The sequence below is a fragment of the Lichenostomus cassidix genome, chromosome 4A (genome assembly GCF_008360975.1).
Source record: "Lichenostomus cassidix isolate B80296 chromosome 4A, HeHo_3.0, whole genome shotgun sequence".
Classification (NCBI taxonomy): domain Eukaryota; kingdom Metazoa; phylum Chordata; class Aves; order Passeriformes; family Meliphagidae; genus Lichenostomus; species Lichenostomus cassidix.
The window spans coordinates 10,711,754-10,737,318 of NC_139485.1; the positions used below are offsets into that span (position 1 = coordinate 10,711,754).

Sequence of the window (25,565 nt, forward strand, 5' to 3'; positions counted from 1 at the left end):
CTAGAACATTCATCCATTGTAAATTGTTTCTCTAGCGCTGAAATCAAATTTAAATCCAAATCCACATTTCTGTTCTGAAACCTCATTTCATGCTCTTTCCTCCATGCTGCAGTGACTTACACCTGGCAGCATCACTGGTGCAAGAACTTATTTCTGATAATGTAGAACACATTCCTGGAGCTTAAGCATGAAAATTCATCGTGGCATTACTCTTTCTAATCCTATTTCAGTGGAATCACCTGCTGTATTGCTACACAGTTTCTCCAAGAAGGAGGATCGTTTGCAGTAGCTGATGCTGGAGTTGTGCTGATTGTCACGGCAGGTCCCTCGGCCCGTCTGTTGTCACCAGGGGGAGCGCTGTGGTCATTTACTGGATTTTAGACTACAGCTGCCAGCGTGGCTTTCCTAAAAACGCTTTCCTACAAACACTTTCCTTTATTCGGTTACGTCCTATTAAAAAGATGCTAGGGGGATTTGCTTCTCCTCTTAATGCTGTTTTTGACAAAGGGGTCTGTCTGTTAAGGGTAATAAGATTTCCAGTGACCAAAGGAAAAGTTATCTTTTTCTGTTCATGGTGATTGCTAATTCTTGCCTGGTCCTGCTTATTGCAACTGGAAGGTGGAAGTGCACTCCAATTTATTGTTAACTTTTGTATGCACTGTGTTGCTGTTTAAATTTCCTGGTCTCTCTTTTGAATTCAGTCTTCCTCACTGGGGGCTGAGAATTTTGCACTTGAAAATATTAGGTGATGACAGAAAACAAGCAGCCACCTTGTAATGCTGAGTCTCATAATGTACATAGCAGTCTATCCTTGGGAGGCAGTGCAGAAAAGATGCAGCTTGACTACCTTTATTTTTTTTAATAATAACCTCTGAATTGGGCTTCCTTTGGAGCAAGGAAAGTACTGCTTCAAAGGGAGCTGTTCTGTAGTGTCTTTTTTTCTCTCTTTGCTTGTCTGACAGTTATTGCTACCTTTCAAAAAGCTTACTAACTTTTAACTGCAGAGAGCATGTGAGGAGTTTTCCCTGGAATCTTGGGTGCATTCTTGGAAGTCAAGCTTTTAATGGTTCAAGCAGAACTTGGAAGGCTTTGAGCACTTGTATGTGACTGCAGAGCAATCCTCTGTTGTGTCAGTAGCTGTCATAAAAACAGTAGCAGATTCTAAAATTAATTGTAGGGTATTTCCTCTAGGGAAAATGTGTGCCCAGATAATCTTGAAAGAAGGCAATGAAGTTTTAAATCATGATCACAGAGTAAAGATATTTAAAATGTGGCAGTTAGCTCTTTATATCCACGTAGCTGTCTTGTTTTTCTTGACACATAGTTCCTGTCTATACTTCTGAGAGCATATGAGTTCAACATGGCAGTTCATCGTAGGGGTTGATGAAAACACATTTTTAATTCATTATAGACCATCCTCATTATTTGGGTAATTCTCATTTCATGGTATTTCTTTCCTTTCTTAGTCTGTTAATAGATAGTTGATTTAGTCCTTTCTTTCTTTGTTCAGTGTAGAAATAAATAATTGCTCACAGGGTTTTGTTTTACCTTCTGTTGTGCTTAGTAGGAGCAAAGGAAGAGGTGAAACGAGTTCGTTTTAATAGCTGGTCAGTTTTCAGGTATGGACAGCATCTTCTAGACATAGCTTGGATCATTTTGTGGGTTTGATATCTCCTGTATTCCAGAACTATTTAAAGATGCAGTGCACCAATCATGATGTGGAAGAGCACTGGAAGTATTCAAGAACTGTGATGAGCAATAAATGCTCCTCATGCAGGGCAGGTTTGTGTGTGTCCAGAGATTTTTGTTCCTGACCTTGTTCCAAAGCTGGAGCACAGTGGTGTGTTCACTGCCTGGCTGGTACTTTCTGGCAAGAGCAGTGTCAGCTGCTTAGCAGTTTAATTTCTTTTTGCTTAGGACCTCACAACTCCTGGGTGGTTCTACTTGGCAACTCCTCTTTGATCTTCTAGAGCATAGACCAGTTTGGGGACCTCTGTATCCCATTTCTTTGTTACTTCTGAACAGAGCAAAACCATTGTGTGTTAGGGGGGTCTAAAAACTTGTGATTAAGGTGCTAAAGACTTTCACTAAAGACACAAGTATATTTCTTATATTCAACTAATTACTCCCTGCTGGAAGTATAATTGTATATTAAAGTTGACCAAATTGTCATGTACTTATTTAATGTTCTTTAAATCATGTTTGATGTTCAGCCAGCTCTGCTTTGGAATAGTCCTTCTTGGGTAGTAGAGGGATCCAGGGCCTATCATGTCTAGGATTGGTACAACCTTTTACCCTTTGTAGGTGGAAATGATCACTTCAGCCACAATTTATATTGACTAATTCAGTAGGCAGATAAAAAATGCGTGAGTCTTTGTGATTATTTAATTTTATGAAATTCAAAGTGAGGGAAAAAGCACTATGGTGCTAGCAAGCATTTGTGAAGTTTGAAAGAATATTTTTTTTCTGCATAATTTTAAAATAAGGTGAGTTTATTTACCAAATAGAAAGGATTCACAATGTGTGTTTGGCTTAAACACGTTTCTCCGTGAATCCATGCACTTCCTTCTGAAACAATTTAGGTCATAAAACTGTTTGTAGAAGTTACAAATGTTAGCCAAGCAAAAATGAAGCAGCCTAAAATCTTAGCACAAACCCATTTGTTGACTGATAAACCCATTTGCAGACTGATAAAATGAGTGTAATTTATGGTCGAGATACCTTATTGGCATATGTATTAAAGTTCGGGGATATGTCTATTTTTCTCAGTATTGCATTAGCTGTAATTTCTATGTAATGCTTCAATTCATTTATATATTTGCACAACAGACTGTCAGATAAAAAAGTGCCAAAATGTGTATAAGGAGGTCATCACTTTAGCTTAATTGCACACAAATTTCCTGCAGACTCTGATGCTTAAGACCAATAACGAGACTGCTACAGCTAGAATAAACGCATTAGCCTATAAATTTAGAGCTTCTACCTGCTTTGTGAAGGGAGAATCATCTCTAAATGAGCCTAGTAACATTGATTTGTGATTAATCATTTTACTTGGTGACTCATCTATGATCACAGTACAACAAAAATGTCATGTTTGCTTAGTGACATTAGCACCATTTATCTTCTCTGCATTCAGAGAATTGCCTTGTTGTCAATGTGGGACTGGGAATACAGTTGAGGAGCACTTTTGTTAAAGGACTTCTGATGTCACTTTGTCTAAAGCAGAGTATAAACAAACAAACAAAAAAGTGTAACCTTTCCCTTCCTTGAAATTTAATTATTCTACTTGGTCAGGCCAAACCATTTGCAGTAATGATCTTGAATCTGTAAAGCAAAGCTAATTTAACCTTAAAAATTGCTGTTATTCAAGTTGTCTCTGAACTTTTATTCGTAAGGCCATCCCTGTAAGTTAACTCTATTTTTGAGACAATTTTGCTTTCCTTGTTGCAGAGTAAACCCTGCTCATTACTAGAATGCTCATAGCCCATGGACTTGTGGATGTCAAGTTTGCATAGGTGATGTCTAACCCAGTTTTTCTTGACCAAAGGAAAGTCTTCTTTCCAACATTCCTCCACCCTGGTTTCCTGAGTCAGAGATTCCTGAGGGTTGGTCTTGTCAGTGAAGACAATGTGAAGGTGATAAAATGATTCATCTTGAGGATCAGAACTGAGAAAGAGAAAAGCCAACCCAACACCCTCAGAGGAAACTTTGGTTTAAAGAGCAAAATGTACAACCAGAATTTTTGGTGAGGATGAAGAATTCACATCTGCCCTGTATTGCCTACTCACTGTCTAAAAAGTCCAAATGAAATCTCTGCACTAGGAACTAACTTAAAAAATCATTAATACTTGCATGTATGCATAAATATATCTGGCCTCTGGTTATACATTTAGAGGCTCAGGGTTTCTTGTGGCCATTGGAACTGAGTTATCTTTAAAGGAAGAGACACAGTCCTGCAATTTCATAATGGCATCAGTGGAGCTTTAATAAAAACACTACCTCACAGTGAGTGCTTGCAGGGTGATACATCTGGAGAAGGGCATATCCATGTGATAAAACCTGAATTTAAAGATGAGCCAGGGGCTTGTTGCTGCTCCTGATAGTGTTGGTTTTTTCCTTCAGCTTTACAACTGAACCTGCTGCCTCTGTGCAGTTTAGTGGTGATCGATGTGAACATGCTGGAACTGTTTACATGAAGTGAGCTGAATCATTCAACCTAATATTCATTTGTTTGACTAAAGCCTCTTTAGAGCCACTTGTGATCTGATGACTAACGTGGCACAAAGATGCTAATGCTCAGTGTATACATAAATCATTAACTACTTAATTTGGATTTGGAAACCTGAGGCAACAGAATGATCCATGGAGAAACAGCTATATTTATCTCTCTCTATCCTGAACCACCTGTCTCCAGAGACCTGGAATGCATTAGAAGAATTAATGTAGTGACTGAACCAAACCTAGATCCTCTGTTCCAGAAGAAAATAGCATTTTTTTGCAACTAGAAAAGCATGGAAATCTAGGATCTGTTCTGCTGAGACAACAAAAATTAACTTGAGCAGTGCTGCCAGAAAAAAAGTAAGAATTTAGAAGAATCTGAGGCCAGCCATGATTTTTTAAAAAATATTTTTGGAGGTGGTCTGGGTAAGAGTGTTTGTGGAAGAGAAGAAGGAGTTTTGATCACTTTTTAACTCCACAGAATAGGATTTGATGCTTTAAAGTAAGACCTGAAAGCCCCAGCAGTATTTCAGCCTATTCCTGAAGGCACTTTTAACATATTTAGTAAAGTATTTTGGCTCTGATGGAAAAGTGTGTCTTCCAAACTGATAAACTCACTTGCTGGATGCACGTGATGTGAACAACTTTCTGCCATTCAGATTCCTCTTCTTGTCACTGTTGTTTTGTTTCTCCCCCCAGTTAGTCAACAAGTCAGTGAGTCAATGTCCCCCTGACTAAAATACTATAAAGAATATTATTGAAAATGGAGCCTAATGGAACATGGAACTCTGTGCTGCTGTAGGGCACTAGGCTGCAAATTGCATAAAGGGAAATTTTGAGACTAGCTAAATTTTTAGATATAAGCTGTCAGTGAGAAGCATTTCATAATGATGTCAGTGAAAGAATCCCATCCTCTGAGGCTTCTGTTTATCTTGTGTTACTTAGATACTTGTATTTAAGTATGCATAGAGCAGCAAAGCTGCTTCTGTACCAAAGCCAGTTGATCCTATGTTCATTCCTGCAGGTCTGAGAGGTGTTACTGCCCAGTTCTTAGAGGGGGAAACACAATGCTCTGAGCTAATGTGGATCTTGACACATGTTGAGCTGAAAGGAAAGCAGGACCTTCTAACCTTCTTCCTGACTTAATTATTTTATTCCTTCTTAATACTACACTGCTACCAGATTTGACCTTTCCTCTGTTTGAGTTGTTAATTTGACCCTCTTGTGTAAAATGAGAATCTACTGGCATGTTGCTTTTTTAAAAATTTGAGCCGTGTTGCCACTCTGTTGTTAATGCTGAGTGTGACTGTTTCAGGAATAAGGACTTTGTTTATTTCAGTAGAATGTTATTTACCTGAATGGAAAGCTCAGCCCCCCAAATCAGAATGTTAGACACATTTTTTTTTAGTAAAGCAGATGTTTAAAAATTATTTTGTTTTAAACATCAACCTTAGACATCAGGATTCTCACTTAGACAATCATTACTTAAATATTTAAGGCAGATTATCTCAAAGGGTTTGGTATTTTCTAAAGAAAATGTTTGCTTCAACCTCAATTGTACAATATCTAAAGTCTACTCCTCTAGATCTTTATGGTAATATAAATTTGGAAAAGTGATATGCAAATAAAGTGTCGGAGGGCAAACAGGAATTATCACATGCTTCAGAGAAATCAAAATCACTTCAATGTAATGATTTTACCAATGTGCTTTTATTTAGCTTAAAAGCTAGAAAGTGACATTTAAGGGGCAAGTCAATATTCTCACAAGGACTTGTTTTACTTTATGATGTAAAACTTGGAGATTACTTGTCAGCTACACTAGTTTTTAAAGTCAGTTTTTACAGTGAGTGATGTATACACTTTGCAAGAAAAAGTTCTTTTCCAGGGATAGTATTTTAATTCTATTTCAAGTATTGAGTGAAGAAAGGTCCAAAGAATTTAGTAGAATAAACCATTGCTACATTCAAGACAGTAATATAAGGGGTGTTTTTTTGTTTTTTTACAGTTGCTAATAGCAACTTATGTGGCGAACATAAGTACAGCAATTTAAAAGGACACTGTGGTAATGTGAATTTCTTCAAGTAGTTAAATACTAATGTCTTTCACCACAACATCAATGTCAGCTCTGCTCCCAGTCAAAAAGCTAAGGACAAATGAACTTACCATTTTCATTTGCTTTTTTGAATTGAAAGGTTTTCAGAAAACTAATAGCCAGTCTAGTCTGTAATTTTAACTTGATTTATTTGAATTAGTGAAATCTTCAGTAAATACATCTGGGTACGCTTCTTAAATATTTCCCCAGAGAGATTAAACGTCTATTTACTTTAACTCCTCTAGTGCTCACAGACTTTTAATTGCAGTGCCTGACAAACTCCTGAAGAAAGGAGAAGTGAAGAAAGAGGAAGGGAAGGTCACTCCTGGAGAGAGCTGTTGCCCTGAGTGGGAGCATTGGCTACCATACTCCAGCTGCTCATCTGAATGCCAGGCAAGTGTGTTTGTATGGTGGGAAGTGTAGCTGAATCATTTACAGGTTCCTTTTGTATGTGTTGATCAGGAGCAATATTTATGCTCTTCTGAAGAACTTGCCTTTCTCTGTGGCATTCCCAGCTATTTGCTGCATCTGTGTATACCTAAGAGTGGCTGCACTCATGTCCTTCACCTTAATCTGTGTTTGGGGTGACTGGTTAATAGAAAAATGTTTAAAGCAAAAGGTTAAATGGGAGTGCCATGTGCAGTGTCAACGCAGCCCAGACCTGTCAGAAGAGCTTGGCAATAAAATTGAGTAATTGTCAATGTACATCCTTGAGGTGGAGTTCTACCCATGTTAAAATCAATGTCCACAGTTTAGTTGATTTTAGCCTTGGGTCTATTTGCTCTTTGCTGCTGGTAACCATGGTATGGCATGCATGGTTCTTAAAGAAGAGTATGTGCTGTTGTCTTAGCTTGAGGCTTTATTGCAAAGGCTGTGGAAGTTGACGACAGGATTTTTTTCTACCCTCAGCAAGGTCTGGACTTGGTGATGTCAAAATGGAAATAAAAGGCTTGTGCTCTGTCCTCCTTCATCTGTGTAGAATGCCCCACTAGCTCTCTCTAAGCCATCCTGCTGGAAATGGCAGAGACAAGTGCAAGTAATCTCCCCCACCACTGGCATTGCTGCCCTCTCAAAGATAATCCCATGGGCCAAATGTCTTGGATTGACCCAGAAGTATTTTCCAGAGCTCGCCTTTAGTTCTTTGTTTCCTGCTATTGCTGCTTCTGTTGTCCCAGGAATTCTCTCTTTAAAGAAGTAGTATCCTGGCTGCCTGTTCCCTGGTAAACTGAGCAACACAAGTAAAGAAAGACACACAAAAGATGCCTTTTGAAACAGAAACAAATTGCTTAAGAGGGAATTCTTGCAGACTGGAGGCTTCTCAATCGATGCCTCATATGCAGTGCCCTCTCCCTGGCTTTGGGAGGCACATTTGCAGACTGGATTCAAGGAGTGAGGAGCTGGCCTTGCTGATTCAGAGCACCAATGTATTTGTCCTTGAGACGTTGCTTGGCTGCCATGAGCTCAGAACTGCCTTCTTGTGCCCTTTCAGTGTTTCTAAACAAATCTGAGCTTAATTGAGAACATCATTCCCTACCCTGGTAAAGTTTCTGGGTACTTTAAAAAGGAAAAGGTATAGTCAGTATTTTGAAAGATATATGAATTTTCTCCCATAATTAGGTAGAATATGGACATAGCATTATAAGCTGAATTAAAAGCATGTCAATAAAAGGCAGTTGTGTGCGACATAAAAGATTCTTTTGTTGAAAACTGGCCTGAGTTACGACTGTTTTATACACATTAATTTGCTTTGTACATACAGAATGGAGCTGATTGAACAGCATGATTGTCTGACGAGAGCTGAAAAGCAGCACTTGCTGTAGGTAATTTAAATTGAGCCCTATTATCATTTACGGATTTATTCTGCTTAGAATCAATAAGATGAAAAAGGGTCTGAAAGCTTTACACTAATGCTAATCACTTCTGGGTCAGTAACTCCTTGTGTTTAAGTTATGCATTTCTTCCCTGTATTCACAGAGCTACTTGGAAAGTGAAATATTTTAAACATCTTCCACTGAAGAGAATCTTCCCACTTCTACTTCACAGAGCATTCAGCATTGATAAATATTTTGTTGTACTGAAAAAGTTCCCTGAGAGGGAAGTGACACCAGCCAAAAGAACAAAAGAGATGCTCTGGAAAGAAGCTCAGCACAGAGTGCCCTGAAAAATTTGTTATAAAGCAGCATTCTTGGTGGCTGGAGATTCAACTTGACCCTAGGATGCAGAGCAAAGCTGGATTTGGGTAGCTGCAGTGATTTAATTTTCTGTTATAGGAACAAAATTTTATCCCTGAATAATTTATCTTTTCAGTTTAGAGAGGTATCACTGGACCCAAGATGAAAGAGAAAGGACAGGAGAGGACAGAACCAAGATGATTTTGGTAAAGATATGCAATCAAGAAGGAATACAATGAAAGAAATGTATGTGTATAAAGCAAAAAAACAAAAAGGTAAAATGACCCTGAAAAATCAACTTGACAAATTTATTTGTCCAGTAAGACCTTGGTTACTCTCTTTGGGGCTGTGCTGGAGGGCTGTGTTTGGCAGCACTTTGTGCTGTACAAAGCAGCAGGGTGAGTGGTGCTCCTCTCCCTGAGGACATTGCTCTTTGCAGACAGGGCAGAGTGTGGCAAATGGAGAAGTGCCTTGCCTAGCACATGTGGAGGTGCAGGGGCAGAGTCAGAAGTAGAATGTCTTTCAAGTCCCAGGTGAGTGTGCCAGCCTCTGCACCCTGCTGCATCTCTGTTCAGGTACAGGAAGGTTAGTTCTGGATGATTAAACCATCAGAACTCTAATAATTATAGATCATCACATTCACCACTGTTGGAGCTGATTGCCAAATCTTTGTTATTTCATCAACCAAGTGGCTTTCCCTGCTCATGCTCAGTTTCCCCAGATACCTGAGAGTACTTCTTTACAGGTTTAACTTTTTTTTTAAGTGTTTTAAAAAAAACATGTTAAACTTTTCTTGTATTAAAATGGGCTGGAGCAGCTAATACAATCTCTTGCAGTAAATAGGTATAAAAACATCAAAGGTTTTGATAACTGTTAGCTGTATATTTTGTAATGCCTATTGTATTTCCATTTTGTTAGTTCTATTTAAAGAGCAGTATTATCATGCCCCATTTCCTGTTAGATAGTTCTATTTGTCTGCTCTACAGGAGGTAGGAGATTTTAGGTCCAAAAGAAATTATCTCTCAGTAAATTACTCCTAACTCCATTATGGAATACTAAGCACTTTCCCCTTACTGTGTGAGCAGCTTGAAGAGATAGCATTGCAATTTATTTATTTGTTTTGTCCCATGTATATAGGTGACACACGAACTCATCTGAGCAGAGACAGTGATAACTGACAGGTACATTAGATCAGACACATATAGCAAAGTTTACTTTGATTATGTAGTAAGTGTCAAGATGTACAGTAGCTGATGTCAGTTTGATCTCTCTTATAGCATATAATGGCTTGTCTTTTTCATGGTTGAATGGACACTAATTTTTGTCTAATAAGTAAGCTATCAGTTGAGTGTTTTAGAGAGGAGCCAGAGTTTTTTATCCTTCTGAAAGGGAAACCATTCGTGAAATTATTTTAAAATTTGTTTGGATTGCTTGTTGTATTCATTTTTCTCCTTCTAAAGTCCCCTGTTTACTCAAAGGTACTAAAGGTACAATATTTTCTAAGGACCTGCTGTGAATCTGTTGCATTGTGTATGAGACCTTTCCATATTGAAATAGTAGCAGAGAACAGAGTGTTTTCTGTCTGTTTTGATGTATAGCTGCCAAACTGCAAAGTCTGTATGTAATACCTTCTAAACTTTAAAGAAGAGAAACAATATTCTCCCATTACAACTCCCATACTTCTCCCCTGTAGATAATGCAGGAATTATCTAAGACTGTAATTTTGTAGATTTGTTTTATTATTATCATGCAGCCATGATTTCAGTTGAGTTGTGTTTCTGAAATTAGCTTTTTAAAATGCATTTTGCAAGGCATATTAACTGATCAATTACGGATTCAAACAAACCTAAATAAAACAGAACCCCAAAATAACACTGGCAAGCTCTGGGAGTGAAGGATAATACTCTGGGTTGCCTAACATGGCTTAGCTTCCTGGCACAAGGGCAGTTTCAGGAGAAAAATATGTTTACAGTGAATAGTCATTTCTAAATTTTGGAGAACATGCCAGTTAAAACCCCAACTTACTGGCTACCAAAAGTATGACAGTAATTATTAACATCTCTAAAACCTCTGCTGTTCACAGTATACATCAGTGGAAGCAGAAAGGCTCAGTTCAGTATGGTTAGATGTTCTCATTAGCTGCTTTAGCTTTAATTTAGGCAATCTGTGGCTCTCATTCCACAGGGTGCTGAGGCCTTTGTTGCCTGGTATGCATGGAGTTAGGTGTTTTCTTGTTCTTCTTTTTCATTTGTTTGTTTTTCAGTCTAGAAATCGATCTTTATTTTAGGTCATTCCTAACGTACAGGAATGTTCTGCAAGAAGCACTGTTGTGGGTGTCAGGAAGATTTAACAGTGAATGGAGACCACCTAGTCAAAAGCAGGGTGTGAATTACTAGTTTTTAAGTAGTAGCAGTGGGGATTTTGAGGGTGCTTTTAGATTTGCTACAATAATCAAAATTTTATTTAATTGTCAGGTATGTTATCCCTAGATATACATGTCTAAGAAGCACAGGACTGGGGTTTTTGAATGGCCTTCCCTGCTTTTTATTTCTCCCATCAAAGTGCTCTTCCACAAGCAAAACTGCTGAACACTCCAGTGTTAAGGCTGTGGATAATTTCAAATATTAATCATGCATTTTTGCCTTAAGAACAGTTAGTCTTGAAAATACTTGAAATGGCATAAAATAAAATAAATTTCATAAAATAAAATTCTGTAGAAGTCAATAGAAATGGCCATGTCTGTGCTGGAAATAATAAATGAGGTTCTCTCCTGCCTTCTCTTACACTCAGGATGAGAAATTGAGATGCAGATTGAGTTCTTTTTAAACTGAGAATTTTGTGAATGCTCTAGCAATGCTTGGTGCTGCTTTTTTATTGTCTTCAAGGCTGTGTCTTGGCAGTCCTCAGCACTTGCCATCCACTCTGCTTGGGGAAGGTTATTTGTTTTACAGCCAGGGCTGGGCTCAGAGCTCACCACAGTCCCAAGGCAGAAACCCTGCTGTTGAGCTGGGAACCAAGTAAGAATCTCTCCCATTTACTCCTGTGTCCTCCAAACGCAGCCCCCTCACTGCTTTGCCTTCTCTTTACTCAGCTCAGTACAAAGAAGCTGAATGCACTCAGTGCCACTGCTAAACATCACCTGAAAACTTTATTGCTGCTGTCAGCAACTTCTCTACTAGTTCAGTTTGAGAGAGCACAAACAGAGGTAAGACTGAGATGTTCTGATATCTTACTGCTGAGAGTGTCTCCAGGCTCTTCTCATACATTAACATTTCAGCCTGCTTCACTTCTCTTCCTATATTCACTTTGGGATATATAGAAAATAAGGCTATAATAATGCTGTCCTTTCTTGTCTTCTTTCACAAACATTAATCCCGTGATTTTTTATCAGTACAAAATAACCCTGGAGACAGGGCAGTCTGTGGATCAGCTTCTATGAAACTAGAAAACTGAAATTATTGTGTTTAATTGTGTGTGAAAGTCAACTTTTGTCAAAATCTCTAGCTGTGACTGGGTACTTACAAAATGCAATGTATTCTTTTCTTTAGCAGATCACCTAAATACATTTTACTAGCAACCCTTTTGAACCAGATGAAACTGTAATTCAAGCTGTCTAGTCTGCTTCTGCTTTAGTTCACAATAATGTCACTATGCTGCTCACACCAAAGGCTGAAGTTTTTATCTGTAACATCAGATATTTTGTCCTAGTTTTTCTGCAGGTCATTTCTGATAAGGTAGTTTTTATAAAAAAACCCTACCAACAGCCCAACCAAACCCAAATAACAATCCTCCAGTCAGTTAAATTTTTAATGTAAAAGTTTTATTACTCCACCAGTGTGACTTTGCAAGCTCATCCCAACCTTCCAGTGGCTTCAGGTGTGTGTGTATTCTCACAGGCTTCTCCCTACATGTATGTTCTTCACACAGCTTCCTGGGAAGCCATAATTCAGACATTCCTGTTAGGTAATTATATTGCTAGGGACACACTGTGCACAATCTCTCTCTCTCTCTCTCTCTCTCTCTCCCTCTCCCTTCTTTTTCTTTTCTTTTGCCAGTGTAGGCTTCATCTGGTGATCCATGGTGTTTTATGACAATAATAGCAAAAAGGAAAAAGAAAAGTTCTAGTTTGAGGAAAAACATCTGAAGTTTGGGAATCTTTCTCCCTTATGTTCATTTTTTTATTTATTTCAGGTTTCTTTCACAGGATGAACAAGCAGAGCAAAATTATTACCTGGCTGGAGGAGAGAAATTCCTATTTACCTGGTTTAGCTTAAAGTCAGCAGATCTCTGTTTCCAAATGGCAGTGCATTGGATTTATTGCTCAGTATAAGGAAAAAAAAGTAACATCCCACTCTATGGTTGGCAAATTTGCAGTGAGGACCCCATTGAAAGCTGGTGGTTTACATCTCATATAACTTGAAATAAAGGAGTCACTCACACATTCATAATCAATACAATTACTTCTACTTTACATGAATTAAGTAATTTGTATGGCATTACTGTTTGGGGCATTTGTATCCCTATTCAGAGCACTTCTTCAGTATTTCAGTCCCACTGATGGTAAAGGCAGGTGCATGCCAGTTACCCACAAAACCAAGGCAAAGCTCTATGGGGAAACTCTTTTATGTCCATCTAGATTTGAATTTGTAGTCCCTTTCCAATTACTGTGCTAATTGTTTAAGAGATTGCTAGACTAAAAAAGTTTTTAATCACTAATCTGTTTTTGAAAGGAACTTATGGGCTCAAAACCTGAACTACATACTTCTTAAATTAATTTTCTTCGTGAATACTTCTCTCTCAATACAGATTTGTGAGTCAGAACACCCTACTGTGCTTGTTTCTTTGTCTTTTCTTCAAACACCTGGCCTATTATTCTCCTTCTTTTTCCCCCAACAAAATCGCTCTTTCTTTGTAGGCAAGGTTCTGATGATACTATGTCACTGGAAATACGGAAATTTATCCAACATCCTATGGTACCAGAACTGAACTTGGAGCAGAGAACAGACTGAACAAATTTGACAATTTAGCCAAATGTGAGTCCTCCAATAGAAATATTTATCAATGTTTCCTGAAGACATACTCATGTGCTGCAGGATCTTCCAGCAAAACACCTCAAAAAATTGTGACTTGGAGGGTAAAGTCAACAGGTTTAATTTGAAGATAAGAGTCTTTTCCTCAGTGGGCTGGTAGTAGTAGAAGGTGGGGTGGGATTGTATTCAGATTTCTCTGTGGCTTTGGAAATCCTCCCATATATTTTTGCTTTCAGGAAAACCAGATAAACCCAATAAAACAGCCAGGGCTCCAGGCCTGCTTCAGTTGAAACCTGTGTGGGAAACAATCTTCTTGTCACCCAGAGAAGATTTAGGCTGCAACCCTTCTTTATTCAGAAGTGAGGCATAGGGGCAAATCCTGCAGTCTTAATCCAGGTCAGTGCAGGCTTTGCCTAAAGAATTTAGTGCACAAGGCAAGAGAAAATGTCAGGAAATAATTGCAATGTTCAGTGTGAGACACTGTAAAAATGGCTGACTTGTTTAGAGCAAGGGAGGCTGCAGCTTCCATTGCCCTGAGAAAAACTAGGAAAGCAAATGTCCCGGCTTGATTAATGGCAAAGGTGTTGACCCCATGTGCAGCTATGGAACTAGGCTGAAGGATTTTCAGTTAATTGCTCCCCAACATTTTTTAAAATGTAATTTTAATACTATATCCATAACCCCTAGTAATTAAGCCTTTTCATTTAAAATTTAAACAGACTGAGTAAGTAAACCTTCCCTTGGTGTGATATTTAATTGTAAGATACTAATAATTAACATGTAAAGCTTCTGAGTTTTGGTTACGGACGCTCTCTGGTTCCTAAGCTGATTTTGAGTGTTGCCCTGCATATTTATTTTTGTAATATCATTAGCTCTCACAGCTGGATTTCAATTCACATGAAAGAATGGAAATTTCTTGGAAGGACTCATTAAAGCAGAAAAAATGAAATCAGCTTAAAGAAAAGCTCTCTTCATTTCAAAGTAAACCCAGATGAAACATCAGTAAGCTGTGTTCTGTACCTGTACCCATTGGGAACTGCTGATGATTGCAGACATTCTCTTCCACCCAGATGGCACAGGAATGACACCTCCTACTCAATCAGGAACAAAATGGGCAATGTCCTTACCGTTGCTATTCTTCCATGTGTCAAATAGGGCACAGTAGCTTGAAGCTGCAGAGCCATGCAGAAATATGCACCAAAGGAGACTGTCCTGGCCTCAGTGTGACACTGGGAGAAGCAGAGGTCACAGCTGGCAGGGGAGTGGTACCCAGCAGGTGTTTGGCTGTGGTCTCAGTAGGAGAGGAGGAAGTCTTGGAAGAAGGACGCCCTCTTGTAAGGAAAATTAGGACAGAGCAACACCCAAACTGGCAAGGGTCTAGGAGCCAACCCTGCTGACCAACCCTGCAGTTCCCAGAGCGGTGCTGAAGTGGCTGTGTGTGCTGGGTGGAAGAAGCAGCTCTCAGCTCTGGCAGGAACTGTCATGCACATAAGACAAGTTATTTGCCTCTGTGTGTTTAATTGCTGTCCCTGAAATTACTTCTAACCATAGCTATTGAAAAAAATTTGTTGATAAATAAATGTTATCTTTGATGTAACTGCTGAAACTTGGCTTGTGAATTTGATGCCCCCATGCCTGAGTGAGATCTCTGTGGCCCTGTGGTCAGCAATGATGATTTTGGTGATTACACAGAACCTACTCTTTCACGCAATGTATTACACCAGCCTTCAGCTTTTATTTTTATGTGCTGCTTCTGATGAACTTGCCTAGGAATATAATTTGGCAAAAATACCTGGGTTTTATTATTATTGCATAGTTCTTTTCTTATTGGCTCATGGCAAATGCCAGACAGCTTCTGCTACTTTAAATGAAACAGTGAGTCTCCTTTCCTGCAGAACATCTTTGCTTTGCAAGAGAGAGACACTGGTGGCAAGGAAAGATGCCACAGAAGCTTGTACAGAACAGGAGTTGTGTAATGACAGTTTTCAAGCCATTAACCTACTTAAAAGGTTAATTTGGAACAAACTCAGTGCTTGAGTGGATGCCGTGTTGTGCTGCCAGTTGGCAGCCTGGGCCATGAGAGTGGACTGGTGGAAGCAAATAGCTGTTGTGGAAGAAATGCACTCAAACTTTGTGTGAGAGGTCCTGGTTACTTCACTTCCCCAGTCTCCTGCTCCTTGACACACAGTACAGCCCTACTGTAACTCAGGCAGGGAGCTGGCTTTTCCTGACAGCTGAAATACCACCACCTTCTCCAGCCTGTGCTACAAATGAGGTCTATGAACCCAGAAATACTTCCACTCTTGCAGAATGTGATGAGTATGTGTCTGATCCACCAAACTGCTTTCTCTGTCCTGGAGCTAAACACAAGCTCAGTACAGCCTCCAGAAGCAGCACTGATGTAGCTGGAGCTCTACACCTCCAACTCTAGCTGAGAACATAACTGTAAAGTCTTAAGGGAGGCCCAGAACTGCCTTGAGAAAGAGGTTCCAAAATACACAAAATCTTTTCACTGTAAATGTGTTTGAGGACAGTTTTGAGGAACCAGGCAGCATCAGTGGAGGAGTTCCATGCTGTCCCATCAACCCACAGGAACAAGGTTTGCTTGGATTTGTGCTACAGCTGCGGGAAAGGTGATCTCCACGTGCAGCCAACTGCTGGCCTTTCTTTTGTCACTGTGAAGCAAAAATTCACTTGTATAACGCTGCCATTTGCACAGTGTTGTGCTTGTTTAATGAGTCCTCACAACAGCCCTGTGAGGTAGGCGAGTGAGCTGCAAAAGGAGGATGCAATGACCTCTCCTCTCTTTACACTAAAGCACCAGGAGGACACTACATATCCTCACATTACACTAAAGCATTAGACCTTGGAGAGTTGTTCTCAGTCCCATGTCCTGAATGGGGAAATCCAGCAAAGACTGTAAAACGTCCTGTCTTGGAGTCCAGGATTGTGATGGACTGTAGACTCCTGCCCAGTAAGGCCTCTGTTTTCACTCATTTCAACATTGGGCCAAGGAAGAATTTACCACTTCATATTGAGTTTTCACTTAAATTTTGAACCTACTCAAGGCATGAAATGTCTCAAAATATACAAGTAATCTGTTAACTTATTGGTCTGGTAAGATGTGGCAGAGATCTTGCTAAAAGTATTCAGCAACCTCATATTTACAGCTATAAGCTACTGATTGGTATGTATATACATACACAGAGAACTACACACAATTGACTGCACACTGATAAGCTACTTTCACAGGATACAGTTCATGTACAGAGGTTAAACTTTTTTAATTATTAAGACATTGCCACCCTGAACATAAAGCAAACTTAAAAAAAGATTTGAAACAAACTATTGTTTAAGCAAACCTAGTTCTGAATCAAAAACCCATGCTGAAAATAGTCCCCATCTCATTCCTGCTAAGTCTGTCTAGAATGCAATATTTCACTGGCATTGCACTTCAACATGAAGCATGGTCTCCAAGTTAATAACTGTGTACTGATTCTTATGTCTCAAGTACTGCATGTAAGAGTTCCTCCTGAGAAGTAAGTTAAGAATTGCTTAGAAAAGTGGATATTCCTACAAAGAATTTGGAGCCTTTGGACTAGCTTCTGGTGAGTTTGGTGATTTCAAAGCTTCAGATTCATGTTAGCCTGATTTACCAAGATGATATAGTTCCTGCTTCTGTTTCTGCAGTGCTAGAAATGATACAAGCCAATTTACTGCCTGATTTCACATTGTAATGAAGGAAAACAATGTTTTTCAGGGTTATTTCCTTTCAGTCTGTTACTGAAGATGCAGGAACTACAGCTCTGTGTGTGTGTGTGTGTTTTCTTTTTTAAAATGTGTCTCTGTAACGAGAGCTACTTATTGGAGAAGGCATTCACTTTCCCCTCCGTGGCTGTAGTCTGTGGGAGAGCTCCTAACAAAGTTCTTTGTTAGTGTTTGTAAGACTGGAGATGAGGTTTAATTGAGGGATTTGTGCTGAATGTTCTTTCGCTTTGAGTCTTAGTGCTGCAATGCTTGACGTTTTCCTTTCAACTGCTGCTGGATCAGTGAAGGCAGTGAGAACAGGGTCTGACGGGGGTCCAGGAGCTTTCATTAATACTGAAGCTGTTGTCACGAGAGGATTTAAAGCATTGAGAAACCTGTATTTGAAAGAAGTCAATATTACCCAAATTAAGAATTGTTTTGGAGAACAAATACTTACGGAGTTGCAGCTTCCTCCCCCCGCCAAAGTATTAGAAAAAAAAAAGTTCTGAAATTTCCAGTTTCTCCAAGTGTACATTTTTTAAGCTTTATTTTGCAGTATAGCGTCTTGCCCTTAAAAAAAAAAAAACAACAAACGCAGAAAACCCCACCCTAAATAAAAAAGCAAAACACTTTTAAATAAAATGAACAAGAGATGATCAGACATGGCATGCAGATACCTAAACCAGCAACCATTTGCTTAACCCCTCATGCTAAACCCTTTCTAAACAAACCTTGGATGTTGTAGATCAGTCTGTTCTGTGAAAGCAATAAACCACCTCATAAAAAGGCCAATTTATATAGCTGTTTATGCAGACAATTTGTTCCGATCAGTTGATTCCATGTGAAAAGCATTTGTTTGTCTGTTAACGTAGTACTAAGATACAGGCTGTAATTTCAACCAGAGTACTTTCCTCTATTTTTCATATATTTATACATATTTATATTTTTAGATATAATATATAATTTATTTACATATTTTCTATATAATGTATTTATACTTTAGAGAGAGAGAAGGATGGAACTGCAGCCACACAGGTCAGAACAGTCTGTGTGAAGACTAGAGTTCAGCGAGACCAAAATTGCAGTAAGTATGCACAATTTGTCTTCAAAAAGCAATTACACATTAAGTTTTCACTAGTTTGATTTAAACCCAATCTTGCTATTCTTAATCAAGTGATCCTACACAGGAACTAACCCATTTAATAAGTTTATTTAAAAACATGCAAGTAGTAAACTAATACAAACGCAAAATTTTAAACAGTTTTGAGATTTAGAAAACAAGAAAATTATTCTATACCTTCCAAAATGTGGATTTAAAATAGGATTTCTGAAGAGAGAAGTCCAGGTAAGACTGCTGAGGCCAAATGGCCCTAAGGTTGAAGGACTAAAAGCTGGAGACACGGATGGCACAGCCAATGTTGAAAGAGGCATTGACCTCCATGTGTGATCTAGGAGGGGAGAAGGACTCAGTGGAACATCCAAAAATAGACCAAGTGGGTGTGTTAAGGAGATTCCCGGAACAGTCCCCAGAATTTCATTTTTTTCACGTTTCCTCCACTTTGCCCTTCTGTTTTGGAACCAGACCTTCAATGAGAAATTGAAAAGGCATTAGCTGAACTTACTCTGCAGTTTGTCTTACCAGATACTATTGCACATATTGATATGGATGACAAAATACTTACTGTTAAACTGAACCCCACTACTTTAATATAAAAGATCCATTCATAAATGCCTCAGTGGGTTTATTACAAAATAAATCATTTATAAATATTGTAAATTTGACTCTCTCTGACTGAAGAGTCACATATGTTTTAAAGCCATTGCAATATATAAACCTATCACCTGAAAATGCAAGAGTGATTATTAAAAATGGTCATTCGTCCTTTCATAAGCTGTTTATTGAAAGTTAAATTTCAACAAAGCCATTCAAGTGGTGGCAATTATATTACAGTCAAAAAAATGTTTTCCGAGAGTTTTAAATAGCATCTAAAGTCTCACTCACAGGCAGTCAGCAGAGGGAGGTGCCTCAGCAGAAAAGTCAGAACATCACAATTTTGAAGTTGGTACTTCAAATTCTTGGGTGTTCTGACTCATTCTTTGGTCTTTCCTCCAGCAGCCATCAGCTTTCAATAGTCAGATGTCTCACAAAGGAGTCTCTGAACCTGTGAAATGCCAGGCAGCTGTGCCTGCATGGCAGTGAGGACTAGACACTCTGTCTGTATTAGTCCAAGACAGGGGTCTGGTAAGGAAAACTAACCCAATTGCTAGGATCAGATGATTTTAAGTCACTGTTAACCAGTAATCCTAAATATTTGTAAGCAGAGCTTAGCTAAGATCTCACAGGAGAAGACCACCAACTCAAAGGGGTTAGTGTTTTCTCTGAAGATAAAATCCAATTGATAAGGCAGTGAACTGTCTCACACTGCAGATATACAGATACAGCCTTTCCTAAAAAGGATAAATGCTGCAAAGGTGTTCATGTCCTTACTAAATCTTAGCAGTGTTTTTTAATCTGTTCTTCATAAAGAAGTCTAATACAAAATTAAATGTCTGCTTTCTCTGTCCTAAAGCAAATCCATTTGATCACTCAGACATGCACTTCAACGACAAAATAATTTTTTTAATGTTACAGGTAATTTCTTAAACCCAAAATTTAGTAATCTCTCAGATTTTGCATTTATCAAACTGGAAGAAAATACCAGCATAGATATCTAATAATTAGCATTAAAAAAAAGCTGACTTTCAGTTCCTTTTTGGTACAAACTCATCAATGCAGGTGATAACAAGAGCAGACCAATGCCTCATACCTTAGACTGACATGACAAACAGCTTTTAAAATTTACTGTGCACATTACAGTTATTAACATTCAGATTAGTCATCTTGAACCTTTTGTTAAGCAGTTTCCCTTTGCTTCCAATAAAAGGCTTAATTTGCCTTTATTCTATTTTCAGACACATCTGAAGTGACAAACTAACCATAACAGAAACTGCTATACCGGTCTTAAGATTTTTATGATGGTAATATCAATGGCAAAATACTGTAGAAAAAAAGCACAAAAAAGTATTACTTAATACTCAAAGAAGAGTTTTAAACCATCAAATTTTGAATTGTGTGCTAAATATTACCCAGATTATATTTGCAGTTACTAGCATTGTGCATATCTGACAAGAAATTTAGGTCTTTTATAAAGGAAAAGGTGAGCATGTAAAATTTGATAGCTTTCTTGCTGTAATTTTCTTTAAAAATGAATCCTATTTAACTGATGTAAAACCTAATGCTGCTAAAAAGATACCTAGATGGGCATAATTGTATTGTGTTTCTGCTGTAACTGAATAAGAGGATTGTAATGAGTAAATATGACAAGGATGTCTAGATCAGTTATATCTGTAAGCCAATGTTTTAAAACTGATGCAGTTTATGGCACTGAAATACCCATGGAACACTTTACCCCTCACATTAACAAGATATAAGATTCCTTTAACTTTTTCTTATTTCCTTCCCATTCTAACTATATGAATAATGAGAAACAGAATAGAAACAACAGGTGCAAATGCTGTTGAAGAGTATCCCAATGTAGCTCCAGGTTATGAGAAGGTTTTGCAGACTCCCTGACTACCTCTTTCCCAAGGTAAGGAATGCTGCCCTGTCCCTTACTCTATAAAGGTAAATATGGGAGTTGGGTGAAGGAGATTTCTTTGAAGTGATGCTGGAATGAGCATATGTTCATGCAATTTTTAAATTCTTATTTGTTCATTTTCATGTAAGACTCAAAAGGCAAGAGGAGGAACAATGCAGTGGCTGCTAGCCATTTCAGCTGGTTGACGGAGGGTTCTCCCCAGAGAAGCAAACCTAAGTTTGTAAGACACACTGAGGTGAAGAAATGGTCTGACTGCATTGGGTAAGATTAATTTCTTGAGTTTACACTTGACTAAATAAAGAGATGCCACTTTCCGTGTTGGCTGAGTTAGCTGGGCGCCATGGGAGAGGATTGGAAGTCTTCATTTCACACAGGATGCCTTATAGAGGAACTATGAGCATGGACATATGAGGCAAGTATTTGGTAAATAAGGCAGTTTGTTAAGTACATCACCATCATCCCTATGCTTCCCCTTCCCTCCAGGCTGAGCCCAGTTTCCCCCAGGACAGGAACTGGGGCTGGGCACTGTGCACTGCAAGCTCACAGTAAACAAGTGGGCTGACTGTGCTCTGTGCCCAGGAGACTTGTGTTAAGATATGACACATTAAGGAGGCCAGGAGGTACCAGGAGCAGCTCTTTGCTGCTCCTTCCATCCACTGGGGATGCATCAACTCTGCTATTTTGCTTGCTAATTCCTTTTTGACTCCATCAAACATTTCCATTTTTTTTAGGTGAGTGATTAGGAGATGAATTCCTCTTTGCCATGTATCATCACACCATTCCTTCATAGGGGCTACACACTATGTACCCTACAAAGGGAATGTGACAGTAGCAGTTAAATGAACAGCTTTTCACCCATGTAATTTTCATTGTTAGATGCCATGTGTAGTTCTCAGACACTGGGGCATTTCAGTGACTAGAGATTTTAGTGATTGTTGGTGGTAGGAAGAGGGGAAGGCACATATTTTCCTCCAAGTCCACAAAAGAGAGATGAAAAGTTCATCTAGATATTCTTTGAGAAAATGATGGAGTACCAATTATCCTTCTAATGCCTTTTCTAAAGATGGTGCATATTAAAATAAAAAGCTAAAAAAGTTACCGTTTTACAGACTATAACTGTGGTGTGAACCATCTTATCCAATGACTGGAGTAATGACAACATATACAAACAAGGATCTGTCATTAGAAGTATCAAAACTATGTAGAAGTAAGCAGGACTGTCACACTGAGCAGCTGCCCCAGTTCTCAGTCTTTCACAAGCAGGCACATACCCAGAGCTGTGCTGGAACAGTCAATATCTGATATGCAGCACAAGCCAGATTTAGTACAATTGTCATTTTGAGCTTATAAATACTTTGAAAGCCTTCACACCTTTTGAAACATTTTTTTAGGCTATAACTTCTGTGTAAAAAAGGGATTTCTACGTTATACAAGAGCTGAATCTAAAGAACCTGGTTTTTAAGACTGTCAAGCAGGAGTGCATGGAGTTAGGAAAAGTTAGTAAGGGTCATTTGTAGTTTAAGCAAACTGCAGCCTGCAAGTGATTAGTGTCTGTCTCTGTATGCTGAAGTTCTGTGGGCATTGCTACAATCACAGCCCAGCTGGGCATAAAATTCTCCTGGACAGGGCCTGACTGTCATGTATGCATGTCAAATTAATCATTCATTTGTTTGTAAAATGTCATTTAGAAATAATTTAGAATCGTGACTACTTTACTGAGCTAAGTCAGACCAAGAAAAGCATGTAAACCTCTCTGCAGCCCCTGTAAATAACTTTGGACGGCCCACAGAATCCCTCATTTTCTGCGAACAACCTGATTTCGTCTTTTTTAATCCTGTTTTAAAATTCAGGAGCTACTACCTGTCTTTCGCCCCATGCAGGCGGCAGCACCCGCGGGAGTGAAGCGCAACCCGGGCACGTTCCTGAGCCGCCGCTTCCCAGCGCGGAGCTAACGCGCCGCTCCTCCGTCCCTTCAGCACCACCGCGTTCCGGGCCGGCCCGCCGCGTTCCCTTCTCGCCCGCCCGAGCGAGGGGGACACCGCGCTGTGCTTAACCCTCTCTCGCCCCTCGCGGGGCGCTTCTGGACTCGGCCCCAGCCCCGGAGGTCCCCCGGCACTGCCGCGCCCGGCACTCACCTGCACCCGCGCTTCCGTCAGGTCCAGGCGCAGGGCCAGCTCCTCTCTGCGGGGGCACACTGAGGTTAGAGCCGCAGCCTGCCCGCCGCCCCGCACGGCCCGCCCGCCCCTCCCGCCGCTACCTGGTGAACACGTCGGGGTAGTGGGACTTGCGGAAGGCGCGCTCCAGCTCCTCCAGCTGGAAGGTGCTGAACGTGGTGCGGTACCGCCGCTGCTTCCTCTTCACCGGGCCCGGCGCCTCGGAGCCGGGCGGGCGCTCTCCTCGCACCTCGGCCGGCGGCTCCTCCGCGGGGCTGCGCGCTCGGCCGGGCCGGGGCTGCTCCGCGCGTTCCGCGCCTGCGGGAGAGAACCGCGGAGTTACGGGGCGGGCGGGCAGAGACCCTCCGCTCCTCACCGCGCCCGCCGCCCCGCCGCCCCTCACCGTGCCGGCCCGCCGAGGGGCCGCGGCCCAGGATGCTGTCGATGAAGTAGGAGGTGAGGAGATGCAGGGCCGGCGGGGCGGCGGGGGCCGCGCTCTGCATGGCTGCGGGCGCTGTCCCCGCGCCGCTCCGCGTTTTATGGGCGCGGGCAGCGCCGGGCTCCGCGCCCCGGCATTAGCATTTCATTAGCGCGTGGCGTCAAGGCCGGGGGTGGGACGCGCCCTGCCCGCTCGCCGCTCGGGGATCTGGCCGCCTCCCCCGGGCGGGCACACAGAGCCCCCCGTCGGGGCTGCCCATGGCTGTCCCGCTGCTCCCGCAGGCCGGCGGGAACTTTTCCAAGTCCCGTTCGAGGGCGCGGAGCGGCTGCGGTGAAGTTGTGCCGCTGCCCGGCTCCTGGAGAGCTGCGGCTGGCTCCGGACCGAGGCTCACAGCCCCCGGCAGGCAGCGAGGGAGGAGTCACCAGGGTTTACATGCATTGCTGCTGATGAACTTAAACTTGTTGAATGCAGCGTTTTAAGGCTGACCTTGCAAAGAGCCGTGTGCCGGCAGGTGAAGGGAAAGTGCACAAACCCGTGCAAGATTGAGTCCTTTTTCCCTGGAGATCTCTAATTCCACTCCTGCTAGAATTCTGTTGTCGGTGCTGTTGCAGCAATGGTTCCTCAACAGGAGGTCTGGAAACTATTTCCTGCACAGGGAGACTTCCAGCAGTTCTGTGATCTTACTGTGGTGTACTGATAGAGACTGACATAAATTAGATGACAAAATGACTTGATGCTGAGGTCTTGATTTTGGGTGATGAGAATTTAATACTACTTTCTGGAAAGTCTTATAGAGAGCACAACACAAATGGGCTGAAAACATTTACAGAAAGTGTTTTTTTACATGAAGTTTTCTTGACATTTCCCAGTTTATTGCCCTATTGGGATCCTGATCCTAAGTTCCAAACCTCAGACTGCCACATTCATGAGACCTTACTTGTGTTCAAAGGCTTGGGGACTCATTTGTGGTGGGAAGATCAGTGTTTCTATACATCCTGCAGACCAAATGTCTAAGGCAGTTTCTCCCAATTCCAGGAAATAGGGTTTGAGCCATCTAATTTCCTCTGACCACAAGAAACTGCCAGAACTTCATCAAGGAATCTCCTGGCTGTGAAATACCCGTGATGTGCTTGTTTTACAGTTACAAATGTGTTATAGTTAGTTACACATGTCTCTTTGCCCAGAGAAGCCCCTGCATCTTGGATGCCCAGGAATGCATCTTCATGCCCAGGAATTCCAAGGAGATCTCCCAGAGACAGAAATGACAAAGTTTTGTTACTTCTGTGTTCCAGACAAACCAAATCCAAGAACAACCTGGACAGCAGATAAAGCTTCTGTGAGGAGCTGCAGGGGTGGCTTCTGTGAGAAGTTGCCAGAAGCTTCCCCCATGTTCAACAGAGCCAATGCCAGCTGGCTCCAGGATGGACCTGCTGCTGGCCAAGTCTGAGTTCATCAGCAATGCTGGTAAACCCTCTGGGATAACAGATTTAAGAAGAGGAAAAAACCTGCACAACAGCAACTGCAACCAGAGAGAGCAGTGAGAAAGTGAGAGGAACAGCTCTGCGGATACCCAGGTTGGTAAAGATGAAGGCAGGAGGTGCTTCAGAGCAGAGATTCCCCTGCAGCCTGTGGTGCAGCCCATGGTAAAGCAGCTGTGCCCCTGCAGCCCACGGGGGTCCACGATGGAGGAGAGGAGATGAAGCCCTGGGAGAACCCCATGCTGAAGCAGGTGGATGTACCCAAAGGAGGTTGTGACCCCGTGGGAAGCCAGTGCAGGAGCAGGTTTGCTGGCAGAACTTGTGACCCCACGGGGGACCCATGTAGGAACAGTCTGTTCCTGAAGGACTGTACCCTGGGGAGGAAGGGACCCACGTTAGGGCAGAGCCAGGACAGCTCACCCCAACTGACCAAAGGGATATCCCTGACTACATGACATCTGCTCTGCAGTAAAGGCTAAGAGAAAGGGGTGTGGGGCATTTATTGTTATGACATTTATCTTCTAGAGCAGCTGCTACATGTGTTGAAGCTCTGCTTCCCCAAAAGTGGCTGGACAATGTCTGCTAATGGGAAATGGAGA

The 25,565-nt window shown here is 41.0% G+C and overlaps 1 protein-coding gene and 1 long non-coding RNA gene across 3 annotated transcripts; one reads left to right on the forward strand and one right to left on the reverse strand.

Annotated features, from left to right (window-relative positions):
* Positions 1-8,297: 8,297 nt before the first annotated feature.
* Positions 8,298-15,041, forward strand: LOC146437464 (uncharacterized). Its single transcript, XR_014852243.1, has 4 exons — positions 8,298-8,756; positions 9,619-9,662; positions 11,573-11,686; positions 12,673-15,041. It is a non-coding gene; the product is annotated as an uncharacterized LOC146437464 (long non-coding RNA).
* A 1,164-nt stretch (positions 15,042-16,205) lies between these two features.
* ESX1 (ESX homeobox 1) lies at positions 16,206-23,699 on the reverse strand. 2 transcript variants are annotated; one of them, XM_085060497.1, is made up of 5 exons: positions 23,453-23,675; positions 23,154-23,367; positions 23,032-23,077; positions 18,556-18,842; positions 16,206-17,653 (listed from the first exon to the last, which is right to left on the reverse strand). In XM_085060497.1, exons 1-5 carry the CDS (start codon positions 23,550-23,552, stop codon positions 17,428-17,430), a joined length of 873 nt encoding a protein of 290 aa, XP_084916623.1. In that variant the 5' UTR covers positions 23,553-23,675; the 3' UTR covers positions 16,206-17,427. The 2 variants fall into 2 exon arrangements, with proteins under 2 accessions (XP_084916623.1, XP_084916624.1); XM_085060498.1 differs by having other exon boundaries at positions 18,556-18,706; positions 23,154-23,699.
* Between the last annotated feature and the right edge of the window lie 1,866 nt (positions 23,700-25,565).